This window comes from Protopterus annectens, chromosome 5.part0 (assembly GCF_019279795.1).
Source record: "Protopterus annectens isolate FY-2018-M chromosome 5.part0, PAN1.0, whole genome shotgun sequence".
Lineage (NCBI taxonomy): Eukaryota > Metazoa > Chordata > Ceratodontiformes > Protopteridae > Protopterus > Protopterus annectens.
This window is the reverse complement of record NC_056735.1, coordinates 850,314,489-850,336,720: the sequence shown is the minus strand read 5'-3', so window position 1 is coordinate 850,336,720 and position 22,232 is coordinate 850,314,489. Positions and strand designations below refer to the sequence as shown.

At 37.4% G+C, this 22,232-nt stretch overlaps 1 protein-coding gene across 1 annotated transcript in view; it reads right to left on the bottom strand.

The window, feature by feature from the left end:
• GPR83 (G protein-coupled receptor 83) overlaps positions 1-9,776 on the bottom strand; it is a 37,052-nt gene extending 27,276 nt beyond the window's left edge. Inside the window, exons 1-2 of the mRNA XM_044072646.1 lie at positions 9,131-9,776; positions 7,668-7,793 (exon numbers count right to left, since the gene is read on the bottom strand). Coding sequence (XP_043928581.1) covers positions 7,668-7,793; positions 9,131-9,514 — 510 coding nt within the window. The 5' untranslated portion in view covers positions 9,515-9,776. The remainder of the gene's footprint in view (positions 1-7,667; positions 7,794-9,130) is intronic.
• Positions 9,777-22,232: the final 12,456 nt, after the last annotated feature.

The window sequence follows — 22,232 nt, the reverse complement described above, 5'->3', positions numbered from 1 at the left end:
AACATGTCATAATATTGTTAATGCTTCATTATATATACTGTTGAACACCACAGTTTCTGTAGTACAGCCTCTTTCAGTAAGAATCAGGATGATGTTTCTTGCCTGCCATCTTACATTTATCTCATCAGTTTGATTTCAGTTGTAAAGCACTAAGATGGTTTGAAATGCTAGTCGAAGACTGTGTGGGCAGCTTTTCTCTTTTGTTTCATTTTATTTTTAATGTCACCATAAAATTACTTATTATTTCTGATTGCCATGCTATATGCATTTATTTGTCAAGACCCTGTGTGATTTTCCATTGCATCATGCTCAGAAACATGTTTTACAGCACATTCTTTGGACAGGATTTGTCAAGGCTTGATACAGTACTTTTTTATTGACATCTTTAACCAGCAAGTCAAAGTTACTACAAATGTATGTTTTCTTTTTGGAAAACTTGACTAGGCTTAGAAAGGCTACCAGGTTGATAGCCTAGTAACAATCTGTGAATCTATGTGTTAATGAGCTAACAATAAATAAATAAATATTTGAAATTAGCTGTCATTTCTCACTACTGTAGTTAATGGGTCTATATTAAATCATCAAACGCTTAGAAAAGTGAACGATGATTTATCGACCCCATGTAAGCGAAAGCTTACAAACTTGAACACTTAGAACAGCAATTTTTTTCCAAGGGAAAAAAAATTGCAGTTCCAAAAAAAAAACACTTAAAAGATAACATAAAGTGGGGGGGGTTGTGCCCCCCCCACTTAAATATACCAACTCCAAGATCGCACTGCAGTGACGAAAATGGCAAAGTAATGGACGCAGCCAAGCGATTTCTTTCCCAGGGAAAGAATTTGCTTGTATGCCGCTTCATCATTTTGCCTTTTCGTCTTTTCAAGTTCGACCAAGACACATTTGAAAGAATGCATCTCCAGTCATCTAATAGGAACCCGTAGTTAATAAGTCTTATCACTTGAAGCCATTACAAGAAATCTACAAAGAACAGGGTTTGAAACTGCATTCAACTTCTGCAATATTGAAAAGTTGATTTTTTTAAATGTAAAATATATTATTACTAATATAGTAAGATATGCTCACCTTACAGTCTTAGAACTAGAAATTATAATTCCTAAACCAGAAAATACTATAGAAGTGCTGGGAACAGAAATGTACCCTTTGACATATCCAGGTCCTCTACCTTCTTTTGTGACAATGTTGATTTCTCGCTGAATACTTGTAACGTATAGTATTTAGTTCTGAAATGCTTAAGACATGCATGGTTTTAAAGGATGCATAATAACATTAGTGACAGTTAAAGCAAATAATACTTAATATATGGCAGGGTCTTTGTCCTTAGACAGTTGAGCAGTGCTTAGAATGGTATTATTGAAAGATCACCAACATCAAATGTTGATGGCTAGATTCAAAGAAGAACAACAAAGGTGATTTTTTTTTTCTCTTTCTCCCTCTTGTCACAGAGTGTATGTATATATATATATGTATATATATATATATATGTGTGTGTGTGTGTGTGTGTGTGTGTATATATATACGTGTGTTTGTGTGTGTGTGTGTGTGTGTGTGTGTGTGTATGTGTGTGTGTACGTGTGTGTGGTTGCTTCTATGTGAGTGAACATTCTTAATTTTATGATTAAAAACTTTCATTAAAAAGTTTGAAAATACAGAAGACCAAACACCCTAAACACTGAACACACAAAAGATCAAGAAAGAAAAAAAAGATTTCCTCTGCTGATCTTCAAAGGAAAACCACAGTAACACCAGCTTTACATTTGTCTGAATAATGGCAGTGTTACAGGAAGGTTTTGTATTAAGTTAAGGTGCAGGGTTAGGGTTGGGGAAAGGGTAGCATTAGGATTAGGGCTAATGTCCATTACTAAGGTGCTATTTACTGAACAATAAAACCATCATTTTTGCAAGGTGAAAGCCCCGGCCCCCCCCCCCCCCAGCATCCTCTCACAACCCCTGATAATTATACAGACCAAATCTGAGACTGCACAATCCCTGGGGAAGGGGCATGTTACCCAACTCTAGATATTGTCGATCTTACATATCTGTTTTCTTGATCAAAATGTGTTGATAAAACCAGAGGGCACCATTTGGAAGTTTTGATCACCTTGCCAACTCCCATATATATTTATATATGTGTGTACATATATATGTGTGTATGTGTGTATGTATATATATATATATATATATATATATATATATATATATATATATATATATAGATAGATATATATATAGGAACACTTTATAAGATCAAAATACTGAAATGTCAAAATTCACTATCTTGAGTTCATAAAGTGGAAGGATCGGAAGATTGCAACCCCAGAAGCGCGAAATTCAAAATCTTGAATGCGTGAGATTTTGAATTAGCGGTTCTGGTGTTGCACTGTGTTTGTGGATTCAGGTATGTGTTTATGTTTAAGGTTGTTGGGTAGGGGCTGTAGTGTGCATTAGTGTCTGTTGTTACTGTGATGTGTGCATACAAGAGGAATGTAGTTTGTGTGGTGGTGTTTTGTGTCTGTGTGTATGCAGTGCGACCTTGGAGTTAGAATATTTACGTAGGGGGGTTGGGGGGTGCAGCCCCCCCATATGGGGGGGTGCAGGGGGGTTTGTCCCTCTGCATATCATAAGGGTAGATGTGTGTGCTTATTTAGTTGTGTGCGTGTGTGTTGCAATGGTGTTTGAAAGTGTTGGGAGTTTGAATTTCATGGTTTTGCTGTTTCGGGATTTAGAGTTTTGTGATTGTGTAGATTCGGGTATTTAGATTTTCTACTTTATAGGCTTGAGCTTTTGTAATTCGACGTTTCAGACGTTCGAGCTTATAAAGTGAATCCATATATATTGATATATATATATATATATATATATATATATATATATATATATATGTATATATATATATATATATATATATATATATATATATATATATATATGTGTGTGTGTGTGTGTATGTGTGTAAATAATGTATACTGTATGGGTCTACCTGAAAATATCAAAACCCCAGAAGACTGAAGATGACATCGTCAAGATGAAATCAGCAAAAACATATTTCAGTGAAGGACTGGATCGGCGAATGTATTCCCAGGGTAAGTAACCTGTTGGCCAACATGGTGAACTTTTCCCTTTTCCCAACTGTACTGTGATCTTGGAGTTGGCATATTTAGTTATGTGGGATGTGGGGGTGCAGCCCCCCACATTGGGGGATGTGGGGGAATAGCTCCCCACCTGGGGAAATTGGGAATTGTGCAGTTTTGTTTTCATTATGTTTGGTGTTAGTGGTTACTTACTCTGGGAAAATATTCATCAATCCGATCTTACGTTGATGTGAGTTTTTGCTGATTTTCTCTCAATGGTGTCCACTTCGATTAGATAGATATATACAGACAATTGTGGGGTATGTGAGCTTGCCCCCATGCAAAACTTTTTGTGTGTGTATGTGTGTGTTTTATGACTTTAGGACTTTTGCTACTTTGAACAGTGACCTGATTAAAAGAGATATGATTATAGTGGGCCCATTTTAATGAACTGCATAGAGGCTGAAATTTTAAGGTGAACCTCCTTTATTACTCAGTTAACCTTGCTGAGTCACAAAAATGTAATAGTTTAATAAGCAACACATGAAATAAACATAATGCAAAACAATGTGTTCAGAATATGCTTAACAGCTAAGGTAAATGAGCCATGAATATACCTGCTATGGTTGGTGAATGCCTAACTAAAAAAAAAAAGTTTTTAAGTGAACTCTTTCTAGATGCCTTCAGCTTGGTGCTAGCCTGAAAACTGAAGCTGGTGAGGATCATGCTTGTACAAGATTACATGTGGTCGTGGAGCAATTATTACAAAGTTGCCAAAGTTTTTTAAGTTAGATGTCCTGTTCTGACCATAATTAAGAGTAAAAAAACATCCAGTTTAGGTTTTAACTTCACTTGCTGATATAACAAGTAAACAGCAAAAGATAAATCACTAGTCTAGTACTGCTATAAACTGATATCAGTTCTTGAAAATAACTAAATATTGTTATCAAGTGTGCTGACATACAACTATTGGGATCATTCTAAAGTGCACATTGTTCAATAATCCTATCATAAACTTGTTTTAAATTGTAGATTCTTGGGTTTATAGGTCCTTTTAAAGCTTGTAGCCAAGGAGACCCTTGAGAAGCTCAGACATTGCCCAGTGCTTGTAAGAGATGAACGATGTCACCCATTAAATATATTTCTCCATATATTTCAGGAGAAAATTTGTGAGCACCCAGACAGTAATCTAAACTGGTAAGATGTAAATGCCACATACAAATAAAAAAGAAGCTCCTTGCATGGGTTCCTAGGGTCATAGGTTTGGTGCACAAGCTCAAGGCCTACTGGCCACTGAGGAATTGTATCCTTTTAATTCCATGTTGGCACTTGCAGATGCCAATGCCTGCTAATCATCAAATCTCCCCTTGATCAGACATTCAGTTTTCCAAGGGAGGCCATCAACCAGACAGACATGATAGTGGTCTATGCTCCCATCAGAATCTTGCCATTGAAAGAATTACTTCATTGTACAGCCTAACACCACCCCTTGTGGTGATATGAGTACCTGTGTCACTGCAAGGGCTGCCCCCCCCCCCCCCCCATTGTGCATACATACATATGCCAAAATCATCCACTGTGACTGGCTTGGGTGGCCATACATATAGCTACATGACACCAGCTTCTTACATCCAAACAGAACTCCTCTCTCTAGCTGAGACCCTGTTATCAGAGAAGCAGTGTAAGCTGAGTAGAAGCCACCCCCGCCCTAGAATAACACATCCACTATCTGTATCTGCACCATTAAGCACCCATGCTACTAACTAAACTTGGGTCTCCTGATCTTTAATCAGGGCTTTATCCCCATGACACCTATATAGACTAGCAAATTTCTTTTTTAAGGTATGATGGATGGGCAAAATTTAATTTATTGGGGGAAGTCTTTGAGGTATAAGGTTGTCATGATTCGTGGTATGACTGATATTAAATTGAGAATGATTTGTGTGTGTGTGTGTGTGTGTGTGTGTGTGTGTGTGTGTGTGAGAGTGTTCATGTCATTGGGGTATTCTCAGCAAAGGGTTTTGAATAGTAATGAGACCTTTAATGCTCTGTATGACAGACATAGATATCCTCTATGAAGACAATAAAATATAGAGACAGGAGGGAGAATGTCGCTGTATCAGAAGCAATCCTGATGTTGTTCTTTGGGACTGCCTTTCAACTATAAAGTATAATGTAAACTGGAAGGGTCGAATGACCATGATATCAAACATGGAAACAGGGATTCTTTCTAATGGTAGGTATGATGGACTCAAGACATCATGCAATAAAGCTTCCACGCTGTCCTTGTGATTAAAGTGCTATTAAACTGCAAAAGGCTCACTTAGAGTAGGACAGTACCTTTACTCTGTGTAGCATTCTGAAAGCCTTCCAAACTAGGAAACCATCAGCAGGTAAGCTAACAAACTAACCACTGTGTAATCCCCGATGCAAAACTAGGCACTAAATGGGAAAGCACAGGCTCATACATATTGAGTATCGGAACACTCTAGAAGACTGTGGATAGGATTGTCCTAAGTAAAGTAATGACAGTGTGTACGAAGATGAGACGATGCAGAGCTAACGTGCCCTTCCTTCTAAGAAATAGCTGCTCTGCCTCCGCGGCAATCCCCACCCCGAGCATGCGTGTGTGCGCCTACCTACCCCGCCCCCCTCCCCACGCACACAGCATATCTCTCAACATTCCGTTTCCAAGATGAGGAACAATACCTTTCATAACGTGGAACAGATGGGTGAATGTGAGACACTTACTAACCACTGACTAACAGCTTCAAATAGGTAGCCCAGATGGCTGAACTTTGTTAGTTTATACTTACAATAAGTTCGTTTGATGAAGTAATATGATTCAGTCGTTAACAGTCACTCTCTGCTACTAAATGCACTCGAACACTCATTTAACTGAGCCGGCCACTAGACTCGGATGATGCGTTTTCTGCTCTATTCAATCCCACTGACTGGGCACGTTTCAGTTGTGTTATCTTATATGGTGGTTTTCAGATTGAACGCACTCAGTCCTCTGTACGATAATGTTGTTGTTCTCTAACCGGAAATAACTAAATTTACTTGACCGCATCTTTCGGAACATTCGTCGGGTAAAATGTGTGAATCATTGTATGAATGCCCTTCATGTTATAACCTTTTTTAGTACTGCTATTAGCTGCCACGAGTATAAGCGTTTTGCAAGCGTAATCCAGTTTTTCAGCACTTTACTCTGGACAGCTCCCGCGTAAGAAGCGTAGGTTTTACAAGACGGCGTAGAGCCCCTCCCCGAACCATGATTACTGCACTGGCGCAGCAAATAGGAAAATATATTCCAGCTACAACCGTAAACAACACAAGCGTGGTCAGTTAGATAAACAGTAAACACACTGCCATCGCTCTAGGCTAGCTTGGACAATGGTAAACACAACTGTGTTAAGCAATGCATTTAATAAAACGAAGTATTTATAAAAGAAAACCAGACCCCTAACATACAAGAAGATGATTTTGCAAAGAATATATTTATCTATATTTGGTTGACCAGACTGCATTAAACTGCTGCAGCTTAGTTAGACATATTGGGAATATTTCTCAACTTCTTTGCTCAAGACTTCTGGACAAAGCCGAAAATAATGTGTACGTGCGTGTTTTTTTTTTTTTTTTTTTTTGGGGGGGGGGGGGCAAGGGACCAAAATCGGAGAAAGTTGCTTCAATAACGAGCTTTAAATATATAACGATGTAAAATTTGCCAGTCTAACAACTTTCTAAGTTTATAGGAGAAATATTTAAAATCTGTCCCTAATTTTTGGCCTTCGTCTCCACACTTTTACTGACATTGTCCAGATTTCTTGCGCTGAGAGGTTGAGCGGTATAAGTATACCTTTCTGACAAATCACTAATGATTGACGTCACTAAATAACTGAATACATTTAATTTCACACTTCATATTTTACAGATACATGATAACGCAGATAGAATAATTTTCACAATCTTCTAAGTTTATAAGACCAATGTCTAAAATGTGCCCCTATTTGGTGGGCTTTGCCCCCCCCCCCCACATTTTGGGTTTTGTCCAGGTTTCTTTCATTGACAGGTTGAGATATAATAATAATAATAATAATATGAAATCATATATCAGCTGTCCCTAATTTTGACTCCAAAATGTAGCTGTCCCCCTCTTTAGCTGTCCCCCTCTTAATCCCTCCTAAAACTAGTGACTCTTGGAAGAAAGGTGGTGAATTATACTCAATAAATAATGGCAGTAAGTAAGAGTTATAGATTTATTTTATTTCACAAAAGGTATAGTAATTAACATTCATTTATTCTGCCAATGTCTCGAGTTAATAGCATTAATATTTTACAAATGTCCTTGATTGTCTCAGATTTTTCTGGGTTTGTCCCTGATTCTGTTGAAATAAGCCCCTAATTATTTGAAAGCTATGTATGAAATGACTGCTAAAATGCGTGACTTGTATCCAGTACAACTATGGCATGGCTCCTGTTAACTTGGCATTAACAATTGCTTAAAATATAATCTTCAGTAGTTTTAAAATAAGAAAGGAAGAAAAAATATGGAATATTTAGCGGGAATTAGCTTACTTGATGTCTGTCCACTGCGATTGCGGTGAGGGTCAAGGTGGACACGTGTAGAGAGCAGTATTGGGCAAATCTACTGACATGACACATAACTTTTCCAAACACCCAAGTGCTGTTCACAAAACGAACCTAGAAGAAAAAAAAACATGTCAAAGTTAGTGAAATCATAGACAGGAGAGATTCGAGCAGAGTTTCCACTACAATTTCTACAGTTACTGATTCATTTTATAGTAATGCACTGAAGTATAGCTCTCAACATTTTGCTTCCAGAATTAAGGGCAAAGCAAATAATAATTATTAGGGAAAATGCTCCAAGCTTTTGACAGTTTTTAAATATTGGTAATATTAACATGAACGTAAGCTGACACAACGTGTTTTTTCTGGTGAAAAAAGAAATATCTGTTATCTGCAACAATCTTAGTTATCAGGAGTTTCAGATGAAATTTCAATTTTAGAATGCTCTTAGCAAAATTTTGAGACAAGTGACGTTCCCAAACATTAGAGACAGTTAACAGGTATATACTGAAAATGACTTTCAAGGTGCTTACTCAGCTGCTCTAAATGAAGGGAACACATTACTTCATCTATTGCCAATATCACAAACAATGAGTTTCAAGCAACTCCCCAGTTAGCAGACAAGTAGAAAACGGAGTGAAATCCCACAGCATAAGTCTTAATTCCAATACTTGCTGCACTCTGTGCCTCTCTCGCTTATTAGCTAAATTGAAGCCTAGAAAAACTTTCAGTCAGCGCACGTATAAAGTGCCAGTAGTGTTTACTTTCCGCTAGCATTTCCGCCCCAACTCCTCCCACCTTTCAAAGTTATATACAAGATGAAAATGACTCAAAGTCACCTCAGTAAAGAAAGCATCCAGTGTCACTACGGTTTACTCTGAGCTTGTGGCGGCATTCTAAGTTCTAACCCCTCACCAAGACTTTCATTTCAAGGCTGTGATACTTTTTGCTTTATTGCTATTAGGTGTCCACTACTAGGCTATTACCAATATTACTAAATCCCACAAATTCATCCATCCATTTGCAGTTCCAGTTATATCTACTTCATGGTTGTCGAGATCTAGACCTTATCCTAGTCTTCTGAACCTTCATCTTACAATGTAAACCCATTATAGGGAAGCGTTTAATAAACTGTGATGGTTCCTGATAACTCTACTTGAAATACAAAACGCATACGCAATGAGTCTAATAAATTATCCTTCTGTTTCTATAATTTGAGCCCTTGAGATAAAATTCTAATTTCTACTGGAAACACGTGTCAATTTTGAGATTTGGGGTAAAGGAAGCAATTGGACTCAATGAACTTTCTTTAACTACACGTTAAAACAAGAAAGAAAGAAAGAAATGCACTTTTACTGAATCATGATACAGTTCTGCGCATTTATGAAAGTAAATTATCTACAGCATTTTCGGGGTCTAGCCTTATCTGTTTTTATCCTCTATTTACTTACCAAAGTAAAAGGCGTGTTCAAAAGAGTTATCATAATGTCGGCTACAGCAAGATTTACAATAAACAGGCTTGTTGCTGAATGCATTCTTTTGTTCTTGAAAATGACTTGACATACTAAAACGTTTCCAAAAAGGGATATCACAATGATAAAAGAATAAGCCACTATCAGAAGCGCTTTCGTTGTAGGATTCTGAGACTCCCCACCATATCGTCTTTGACCAATTAAGTTCTGCCATCCAGCTAAAGTAGAGTTGTCCCAAAAGAAGCTAGAAGAGTTGGGCATCTCAAACGATTCGGTTAAGCTTGTGTAGTTATTATACTGTGTGCCTCTTCTTTCAAAAGCATTGGCCAAATAAGGCAGAGACAACCACATATACGTAGTCATTATTTCTGAAGCTCTCTTTTTAGTTTACTTTAAGAAACACTGTCCCATTCAGAACACGTACTTTTCCAGTCCTAGTAGACACAGAGTGCTTCACTACAGTACAAGCAATACTGGTTGAATTAGTGCAGCTACAAATCCAAATGCCGTGTAATAGTCCAGTTATCCAAAACCGGTGGGATAATCTATCTGCACAAGCTGATACACGAAACATAGCTTATACTAAATTCAAAGGCAGGTTCAGTCAACGTTTATATGTTGTACAGTTACATTCCCATAAACCATTTGGTTCCTAGTTCAGCCTACCAAGTCATGTATGCATATTCCGTGTGACGTCTACAGTTAGTAATACGTCAGAGCAAACAAATATTGCTGTATCATTAAAATTACTTCGCCGGCTCTAACCGCAGATGTTGTTTCATTGCAATAGCCCAAGTGGTAATCTCCTGTATAGCTTATACGTCCCCACCTGCAGTCTTACCTTGTGGGCAACCTGTGCTTGTGAATTGCAATGCATTCTGATTTATGAACAATGCCACAAGTAAAAGAACAAGAGTGTGGTTAAGAAACTTTTGTCCATTCAGATTCTGAATAGTTAGACATGACAACATTACCTTCTTTATGATTACAGATACTGACTGCCCTTCTTTTTTAAAGACGGACCCTAACTGTGTCATTGTATCCCGGAAGGCATTGTGCTTGGAAATGGCAAATGATCCGCAATTTTAAACCAAGGAACGTTTTCTTCCTTATTTTCCAAAGTAAATGGTAAACTGTTATTCTATGTGTCAAACACTTTAATATTGCACGAAATAACCAAAATGGAAAAATCTCCACAGGTAAACCTGTATTTCAGCTAGACTCTGAAACATGGGTATATACAGTTTCCTATAACATCCTACACCGCAACCTACTATTTCCAAGAAGTAGCGAACCAAATTTAAATAAGTGTCTAAACTTATGATTTTATCAGGAAGCTGTAGACCTAAACTGAGTACATGTTTAATGTGTAGAATGACAGTTAAGAGATATATTGTTATTTCCAAATATCCCGCCACACTAAACTGAATGCATTTTTAATGTGCAGAATGACAGTTAAGAGATATATTATTTCCAAATATCCCGCCACAAGTCGAGCAATTCCTTTTTCCATTACGTGTTGAAACCAAAAGTGAAAACGTCCACCAAATACAATTTCGCTGCTATGAGCATGGCACGTAATGGAAAAAGGAATTGCTCGACTTGTGGCGGGATATTTGGAAATCATAATATATCTCTTAACTGTCATTCTGCACATTAAAAATACATTTAGTTTAGGTCTACAGTTTCCTGATAAAATCATAAGTTTAGACACTTATTTAAACCTCTCAAGCATACCTGTCCTTTACTTATTGTTAAGAAACGCAGTGATCAAAGGTGCACTTAGGCATAGCTCACAACCTTCCATCTCCAAAATGAGGAACACTAGCCCTCATAATGTGGAACAAATGGGCAAAATGTGGAACACATACTAATGGCTTACTAACAACTTCAACTAGGAAGGTAATAGGATGGTTAAAATATGTTGGTTTTAATTATAAAGAAGATCATTTAATGAATTGATATGATTAATTTCTATTTACCATGGATTTCACTTAAAAAATTCCTAACACTGAATGTGTGACAGACTCTTTCACTGTGGAACTTTGAGGAACTTCGAGGAACATGAACTTTTTAAGACCCCAATGAGGTACGCTCCTCGTAATGAGGTACACTTGAGAGGTACTAGGATTTGAATACACATTTCATAAAGACTGCAAATTTGGGAGTAAATGCGCACACGCTTTTTACTCGTACTAAGTGAAACCTTACTTACACAGAAAGAAGGACTTGGAAGGGATGCCCAGCATACCAGTCACCGAATACAAAGAATGTCAAGCAGTTGCCCTGGTCTTAAAATAACTTAATTTGCGCATTGTGACGCATATTTCAAACTGTCTATGTACCTAGTTGTATATGTGAAGTTTTCTCCATGGGCCTCCCTGAAAAATGGGCTTTTGCTCAGTTGGACCATCCGGTAAACAAATGGAATAAATAGAAAGACAGACGGAGTTTCCATACCTAGTTAGCCAAAGACGTTTGGGATCCTTCCATGCGTATTTGAGGTGGCCCCATGGCTTGCAACCTATAATTTACTCCTGCAATTGCAAAGGTGTATCCCCCCTACCTTGAACCCACTGCACGACTAACGTCAGTAGATGTCAAACACATGGACTGTCTGATCCCAGGTCCCTTTTCTGTAAGACCTCCCAAACATTACCCTCCCAGGCATGACCTTTCACCAGAGGGGATGGCTCTTCGTTCTTTCTCAAGCGCAGCCAACAAAGCATTTCTATTAACCCAAGAGTGTCGGAGACGAGCTGAAACAAAATCCACTGAACACTCACCCATCAGACAGATAGCATGCATTACTGTGTTTCGCAATGCTGACCAAACCTAATAAGTAGAACAAACTGAATCGTTTATCTTTGTTTAAACATCTTCTGGAAGTGTATGCGTGAGGTTATGTAAGAAAAGCCAGAAATACACATACTCAGAACCTTATATAATAATAAAATAATAATAATAATAAACCGCCATCGCATTAAATGCATTAACAATGCTGAACAAGACAAAACAGCAAAGCCTAACAACCAACAATAATTTATTTTTAAATGGAGGCAAGCCCCACTGCACTGTCCCCCATATTGGGAACAAGCATCCCCTGCGCCTCCAAACGTGCATACCAACGCCGTGGTCGCTCAAACAGAAAGAAAGAAGAGCTACACTTCGGAAAGTAGAAAGCAGCAGTAGCACACATTGACTGCAATGAAGCTTCATTCCGCGAACTACAGACAAGAACAAATAAGGCGCATGGTATATTAATATACCATTCTAAATACCCACTCCCAATAATAAAATAGTCGCTCGAATCAGTCTTAGTACAATGTGATGTCAACATTACAGTCAATGGATGTTTCCTTATCTTACAAAACATTAAATATGCCATTGCAGTCCTGCAAAGAGAGAGAGAGAGAAACAAAAATGCATATGACCTGACCTGCACAGTTAGAAAACGTGTCTTTATTGCTATCTCAGATAGCATGACCTTACTTACCTCTTTTTGTTAAACTTCCCACACGGTGTACTTTTTTAGATACGTTTTTCTTCATCATATTCTAAGGAACAGGGCCTTCACCACTAGTACGTCTATTACGTCATCAGCTTCCTCAAGCACAAATTTTAAGTTATCACTATAGGAGACTTTCTGAGGCTGCAGTGGTTAGTGCTGTTGTCTTATAACAAGAGGGTTTCCGGTGCGATTCTGGGCTGGAACACCTTTTGTGTGGAGTCTGCATCCCCTCCCTGCGGTCGACTGAACTTTGAAGACACGCAGGTAGGTGTGTGAGTGCCTTCCGTGAAGGTTGGGCGCTGGGCTGGCAACTTGACACCGTAAAAATCCACTGCCAATCAATAGTGGCGACCCTTAACCCAGAAAAGCTGAAAGACTTTTTACTATAGGAGACTTTCTCTTGAGTATTATTATAATCAAGTATGTTTTTCAGGCACAAGTTTCTCCTCCAATCTTCCATCCAAACCTTCATCTTCCATGATTGCTCACAATTAATTGCCTCTATCAACGAGAACATTCAACACATATTTCTTTTCTTTTGCTACTCTTCTTTGTCAGTGGATAACTGTTATTGCCACTTAATATCTTCTTTAAAACTGCTGTGTAGTCCCTAGTTTATGATATAGGGTGTAACTGTGCAAATTATCTGGATAATTCAACTCATATTTGTGTATTATGAGAGATTCTATTCCTTATGTCTCCCCTGCTAATGAGCTCTGTTTAATTGCCTAACATGGTAAACTAAACCAATCACTCTGCATTCCTCAGTATTATACATCCCTATTGGTATCTTACAGAGTCTAAATTTCATTTCACATGCTTCACATTTGTTGATCAGCTTAGCTCTTCCTCATATGTTCTTAGGGGTGCCAGAAGATGTGGAAGGCAGGGAGAAGGGACGGCAGAAGGCAAAAGAAGCCTTTGTGATCTAAAAGGCACTTTTTATAGCTGTCTACTGCCCTAAAAGAGTCATGCCTGTGACATAAGAAGCTGTTGTTGTGTCTTTTGGCTTTTCCCGGTTAGGGGTCGCCACAGCGGAACTCCGGTCTGCTAATGATTGGCAGTTGATTTTTACGTGTCGAGTTGCCAGCCCTGCCACACAACCTTCGACGAAGGTACACCCATTTATGCATGTCTCCATGCAGAAGACGCTCTCTAGCTGAGAGTCGAACCAGTCAGCGTCTTATGGGGAGGCGACAACGCTACCGCAGCACCACCACCGTGGTTTAAGATATATACAGTGTAAATATGTTATGTTTGAAATTACTGCACAGAAATTTCATAGAAATGTAGTGATTAAGTTATTGTTGCACATGCATTTTATGTGATCTAGAAGCCATATGTTCAAAAGTAAGAAAATTGCAGTAGTTCTGTTAACACACTTACAGCTACCATGCAGAGAGAAACCACCACAGAAGAGTGGTGGGAAGATGTTAAGACACTTCATTCATACTGTTAGACACTTCAGTCGGACTTTACAAAAAAGTCCAAAATAAGTGTTTAACAGCTTTCCACAGCTCTTTTGTGGTGACTGTTGATTACTGTTAGTGATCAAGTGTGTAACTAGAGCTTAGTGGTAGTAACAGATACTTAATAAAAGCTTATTAAGAACTTATCTAATGTCATAAAGGTGCTTAACAAGCATACATGTTCCTCAAATTCAGAGCATAATTATAGTGATCCATACATTATAAATCATTATCTTACAAAAATAAGACATAAAATGCATCACAAAACATCAAGAACCTGGTAGCTTCCACAACTCAGTTTTTAGAAGTAGAGTTTGACACAGACATATTGAGGGCTTCTGCCCTGGACCCACCTGTTCTACAGCTCATCTTGCTCAGAAGTGTGCACTAAAGGTTGCTGTAGCTTGCGTGTGTGTGTGTGTGTGTGTGTGTGTGTGTGTGTGTGGATGGTGGGGGCTGGGAGCAATGGGATTATTATTTCTTAAGCAATCAAACCTCAGAGGTATGCACTGAAGTCGCTATAACTTGTTTGGGACTGGGGAAAGTGTGGTCATTATTTCTCTAATATTCCTCAAAATTTAATCAGAGGTATTATCCACAGAAGGTCACTGTGGTTTTTGTGGGGCAGTGACAGAGTAGTCACTATTTCTTTAAATTTTCATTCAATCATACTTCACAAGTATGCACACAACATCTATAGCTTCTGTAGGGGCAGTGTACTGTCTAGGAGCAACAAGCTGGAATACATAACTGTGATCAGTTTTCTTCTCTTTTCTCACAGTCACATAGAAATGTATAAAGGTGAGGTAGGATTAAAGAGGTGTATTGTGAATAGATATATTTGTGATCAACAAGTTAAAATATGTTACTATATTCTGCTTTATCAGTTGGATACACAGATGGTTGTAGCTATCTTTTAGGGGTGGAATAAATAGGTAAGCTGTATAAAGTGTGACACCAGCAACTTGAAATATTAATAACTACTGCTTTGTCAGCTTTGATCATTAAACCTGTATTTGTTCCTTGAAAAAAAAAACTGGATTGCTTTAGTTAGTCATGATTTTTGGCAAGGCCATAATTTTAACAAAAGGCTGTGTACAAAGTTTTGAAATAAAGATCACATCATCTAGAATCTCGTGGCTTCAGAGTTCCAAGCAACCTCCAGACTATCAGCATAATTCCAATATTTCTTCCACAGTTATTGCACTAAAATCTTGGTCATTTTGGGAGTGATAAAAGCATGCAGGCTGAACATAAGGAGCAAGAATGAATTTCTTTCTTTAGCCACAATTTTTGTTCAGGCCATCTTTGGCTCACCATATTTGAAAAAAAGCAAGTGTTCTAAAATGCAACCCAGAGCATCTAGAACCCAAGGGCTTGGGGGGGTGGGGGTGCTGACACCACTGACTTCATTTGATTCTTCCTTATTTATTATGATGTAATCTTAGCCATTTAGGATATATTGAAACAATGCAGGAAGACATCTGAAGAGTTCAACAAAGTATGGAAAAACAAGAAAAAATCTTAGTGGTGTTGCAAGACCAAGATGAGGGAATGTAGGGGGCAGAATAGGGTTATGCAGGGGGCATTGGACAACGGAGGGCTCATGGAGTCCTTTTCCTAGGGTTCATTTCACCTAAGGCCAGAGCCAAAATATTCAGTACTGCCAGGGACTACTCCATTTAAGTACATGACATAGCTTATCAACAAGATTTGTTACTCTCCATGAAATATTTTCTAACACCAAAGCACCTAGATAAAAAAAGGATGCAATATGCTTGGTTTTGTCAGATTTCTGGTATACAGAGTATGCATATAGGGTTGGGAGGGTGGCCTAATGGTTAAGGTGTTTGCCTTGCACGTGCAAAGTTGAGGGTTTGAGTTTCACAAGGGATAATTGGTTAGGCTTAAAAATTGCTCGCAAGGGCAGTTAGCTTAGTACTAGCATATGAACAACAATCCTTTTGACTGCATCTTTATTTATTGCTGCATATCATATACCTGGTTGCATGATGGTGTTATACATGCCCTTGCACACACAATGCTCAAACTATTTAACCTATGTTTAGCTATGGTTTTGTCCTTGATGAGTGACACACCGCAGTGGTAATACCCCCCCATAAGAGTGGCCTTACAACTGACCAAGGCAGTTGTTGTCCTGACAGCCTTACAAGCCTTGCAAGTAAAACCATGGAGTGTATTATAACTAACTTCTTAAACTATAATTGTTTAAATTGACCCCAAACAATGTGGCTTTGTGAAGGGTAGGTCTTGCCTACTTAAACTGATAAACTTCTTCAAAAGCTTTACTCTGTCGCATATCGCCTACTCAGAAGCGATCTCTGCCTAACATACAAAGCTATGTCAAACCCAGAGCTGTTGGACATGCTCCACTTAAAGAAATCCTAATCCCTCCAAGCTACTAACATACAAAGCTATGTCAAACCCAGAGCTGTTGGACATGCACCACTTAAAGAAATCCCAATCCCTCCGAGCTACACGCTCTAGGGCAGGAGCGGTCTTAGGTCAACTGGTGCCCAAGGCAAACTGGCTCAACAGCGCCCCCCACCACACCACCAGGTGCCCCCATCCTGGTCTACCTACACCAAATAAATACTGGAAAAATGCCCCTGCTAGAGCGGCGCCCTAGGCGGCCACCTAGTTGGCCTATGCCTAAGGCCGGCTATACTCTAGGGACCTAAACCTTGTCACCACAATAAACAGAACATGCTGGAGGGATAGATTCCTGTCCCAGAGACTTCCCATACTCTGGAACAGACTACCTATCTATGTCAAACAGAGCTCCTCATTAGCACTCTTCAAGAAAAATCTTGATGATTGGATGGGAAATAGGAAATTCACCCCAAGGAACACTTCTGTGGCTCTGCTCGACAGGGGCACAGGAAAATAATTTTCTTGGGTGGCGAAAGCCAGGTTACCTTTTTGGCTGGGCTTATATAGGCCCTAGGGCTAATAGCCTAGTACCTACCTATGAACCTATTTTCAAAGAATGTCAAATTTATACTTTAATAGTTCCAAATCAAAACATCTCTTTATTAATAGAAACAGTTCATTAAGTGCAACTGTTTCATTATTAGGTGAAGAATCTAAATGTATATTATACTTAGATATTCATATTTGTAACACTACAAAAGAAACCATAAATTATAATTATGAAAACATAATAATTTCTTTAACAAATCTTATATATATATATATATATATATATATATATATATATATATATATATATATATAGCGGTTAGCTTTGCCGCCTCACAGCAAGAGGTTCTCTGGATCAATTCTCGGCTGGGGTGCCTTCTGTGCAGAATCTGCATGTCGTCACGTGGGTGTGCTCCAGTTTTCTCCCAAAGACATGCAATAGGTGGATTGGACACTCTAAATTGGCCCTAGGTGTGAGTGTGTGCATATGTATGCCTTCTGTGGAAGGTTGGGCGCTGGGCTGGCAGCTCAACACTGTAAAACTCCACTGCTAATCATGAGCAGACAGATGATCTGCTGTGGTGACCCCTAACCAGGATAAGCCAGAAGAAGAAGATATATATAACACAATCTCCAGTATTACCACGAAACAAATCAAAACAATAAATTGATTATTTATAAACTTTTTGTGGTATCCAAATAAATCTAGAATGAATATAAGTCACCATTTCAGACACTGGAAAAAAATGGGTGTTTAAATTTTCCCAATATAGAGATATGTGCAAAAGCGGCAATAATAAAAATGATTTTTAATTGATTAGACATAACCTATAGATCAAACTGGAAAATTCTATATCTACAATTGTTGAATATTAATAAATTAAATTCTTTAGACTCAATGGATTCTACATTATATAATCCTTTCTTTAATTTTATCTGTAAATATATTCAAATATCTGCAATTTCCCCCATCTAACTCAATATACTTAAACTCAATCTTAAAAAAAATTAAAAGAACATTATTAACAAATTTAAATTACAAATTCTGGTTTGAATCTTTAATTCCCTTTTCAATAATTTTTTTATGAATAAATTACCTCCTAATATTATAAACTCTTGGAATAATAAATATCTTTATTACAGGTACCAGTTGTTTTGTAGGGCTTATATGTAAATCTGCTGAAACCATTTGCTTATAATTTAATATAAAAAATAATGATTTAATGTATTTACAAATAGTTTTACCAATAATCCAGATAAAGTTTTCAATTTTTTCAAATTCAGATAAAGTCAAAGTTCCTGAATGGATAGTGGTGCTATTTGAAATTACATATAAACATCAATAATTTAATAATTTAATTTCAAAAATATGCCAAATCTCAGCCAATGATTTCTTGAATTTAGATACAAATTTCTGGAACTTTTTACTAAAGAATTTCCTATTACCTTCACTGATCAAAATAAAAAAAATCAACTTCTTTCCTCTATATCTATAAACACATATTGGACTCCTTATTGGAGTATATTTACCTGGAAATATTTATTTATTTGGATGATTTGCTGGGTTAACAATGACTGCCATCAGTACTGTTAGCCAACAGGGTGCTGGCAGAAATTGGGCTACTGTTGGCCGAAAGAGAAGAAGGTGTGACAGAGCAAGACGCAGAGGACAGGAAGAAATGGAAATAGATGATCTGCTGTGGCAACCCTTAATGGGAACAGCCTAAAGAAAAAGAAGAAGAGGATAACTCCAGCTAGAATTGTTAAAATTACAAAATATAATATTGCAGGCTATTGGAGATGCAATAAACAAATTAAAGCAAATTGGTTACACATGTTTCTTGATTGCCATATGGTTCAGAATTTCTGGATAAAAATTCAAGATTTTTTCAAAGCATTATGGAATAATACATTTATTTTACCAAAATAAATGATTCTTTAAATGTTATAGGAATAGACACACAAAAGAAAAACTTCTCTTACTTAACCTGTTCAATACTGGCAGTAGCTAGGAAAACTATTACTAGAAACTGGAAATGTTCTTCTGAGACAAAATTTGAAGACTTCCTCACTCTTCCAAATGTTGCAGTTAAAGAAATCAGAGTATATGAAGGAAGATTATCCAAATAAACTAAGGAATAATCCTTGAATGAAAGTTTTAGCCCTTATTGATTCATCATTTTCATCTACTTAATTATTCAGACTATTGTTATGATTTTTTTCTCTTCAATTAATACCTTGTTGGTCTCAGGCTTCTGTATATATTGTAAATGGGTCTACTTCTGATCGAAATTACGCTTTTTTGAATGACATGCAACTCCACTTTAATGAAAGTGCAGTTAAATGAAAATGCATTTTCGCGAACAACACTTTCATAAACAAATGGTCGCTAGTTCTGGGATTATTTTGCAGTTCAGGTGCAGTGAGTTGTACTTGCTGCTGAAGTTTGTAATGGGAGGGGTACCTTTACTGTTGAGAAAACTTGCTGTTCTAGATCATGGTACAGTGAAGATAAGGATAAAATGCATGCTAGTGCAAAATGTATAATGGTAACAGCTTTCTAAGTTTGCAAGAGCAATACTTAAAGTCTATTCCTGATTTTGGCCATTTATCCCCTCATCATTTTTGGCTTTAACTATATGTCTTAACCGAAAGTTGAGAGGTATACAAAGGAGTACAGTCAGTCACTAATGCCAGATATTAAGTTTCATACTTCTATTAGTCATTATATGCATGTTGATTCAAAACCTGTTCTACTACAATTCTAAATTAATAAGTAATGTTTAAAAATTGTCCAATGTTTTATGTGTTCATTCCTGTTATTTTTGTCTTTGTCCAAAATTCTTGATGAAAGTTGATTGGTATGCCTCAGAAACACTCACATAGGCTTTTCCATGGTAACTGTGAGTTTGTGCAGCCAGGAAAAGATAATTTATCACTTATATTGTCTTTTTTTGTCTGCTTGACCTCGTGGTTAACTCAGAAACACAAATGTGATAGTTTCCATTGTAATTGCTATTGTGGCAGAATTTCACAGTATACTTGGCCGCTGTTGAAAGTCCCCCCCTACCCTATGGTTTCAGCACCCATGTATGTTCTTATCCCATAGCACTATCCCTCCTAATAGCCTTTGCTATCAGTAACCAATCCAGAGTGCCCTACTAGATGAAGTAGTTATGCAGTCAGGAACCACCTTATAAAAATAATAAATTTGCCACACTCAGAAAATATGCTGATAAATCAGATAGTTTGGCAAAAGCTTAAAAACCCTTGGTCCCAACGACAAATTTATTCATTCACTTTTTTGTTTTCTAGTTGGGTCCATGCTAAGCAGGTTTTTCTTGATCACAAATGCCTGAGAATTGTTATGAGACCCATATGCATACTTCCTTCTGCAAAGTATGTCCCCACCCAGCCCTTAGACATACTACCTTCTTTTAAAGTCTGGCTGAGTCATAAGAATTTCTGTACTGGCACCCTGCTGTTTGCTGCTCTTGGGTTAATGAATTTTATCACTCAGTACCCTTTCAAAGACTTAATATTGGGATGCTTTGACTTTACAATTAGTGATGAAATTATTACTTACTTTAACATTGGGACATAAAGATGTTCACATGGTCTTGAATTTGTTCCCAATGCAATCCTTCTTGAATTTATCCCAGCTGAAACAATACTCAGTACAAACAATGAAACTATCTTCCATGGATGTATGGTTCTCTAAAACTAAAAGTGTAGCCTACTCCATTGAGTAAAGTATACAAATTATGCCTTTTTTGTAGTTGTCTTTTTCCCTGTACTATGTGTATTTTACATAAGTAAACCCATCGCAAAAGCGTGGTTCAAAAATGTCTGAAAACTTGGGATTTAAACTGCAGCTTTTAAGACTCCCTTATGCTATTTTATCAGTACTGTAAGCATTGCTCAGACTACAACTGGGGTTTCATTAAAATGTAATCCCTACTCTGACTGCAACATCACCTTTCACATGGTACTAGAGTACAGTTACAGGACTTCAGCTTCCTCTCAATATTTTCCAGTAATGAAAATTTCATGCAGTAATGACTTCACTGCATTTTTATATTGTTCCACTAATGGCCACTGTCTCTTGTTATGTCTGGCTTCCATATTCATAAACATATGCAAGTTTTCTCATCAAACCAATTTCTGATTACCCACTAACTTCACGAATTTATATTTTTTCATCCTTTATCAACCCTATAAATATCTCCACTCAGGTTCTTACAACATTTTCTAACTGAATGTTTTCATCAAAGTAACTCTACTGTAGTTTAAATTGTGTAACAAATTTCCTTTCATCTTTCCCAGTAAAAACTCTAACTGGACACATTGTGAACACTACAACTATTATTTACCTTTACTGTTTCACTGTTTTTGGTCTGACTTGCTTCCATTGTTATCCCATAATGTCCTTATTTGCTTATGTGTAATTATCTGAGCCTGTAGTTTCTTCCATTGATAATATTAGTACCTATGAATAATAAATATTGCTGTTCATAGACCCTTTCTCATTGGCTGTTCACTGAAAAGGAATCTTACCTAGTTGGACATTATTTAATAACTAAGCAAATAACTAAATAATAAACCAGCTTTGCTGAATTTATTTAAAAATGTAGTACTTCACTCTTGCATTGAAACAGGAATTCTTGACTAAGCACAGCATCCAGCCAGTTGTCTCAAGCCTAAAAGAAATAGAAATACCAAATGCTAAACCCAAAACATCAGCATAACTTTTTATTTAAAGAGAAGTGGGAAAAATGCAAGATTGCTCAAAATTATCTGTAAAATTACAAATAGTGGAAAGGTATACTCCTATTCATATTTAGAAGGGGGTGAGAGTGTTGGCCAGTTTCTGATGTTAACTAAGCCATTCATGTGGTGTAGAACAAATGGATTACACTAGTAAAGGGTCACTTAAGTGTTTTTGAATCATTTGTGTTGTTGGAGGCATTTTTTGTTCTCCTTCTCATGATTTTACCTATCTATCCTGCTGGCTTGCCATCCATCTGTCTGGATATTTTCTAACCTCATACCCTACTGATGGTCATGGTAGTAGAAAACTGATCAGTGGAAACAAGAGTTTCCTGAGCTAACAATGAGATCTCAATTTATCCCATAGGTTCTCTGGGTACTGCAAGGT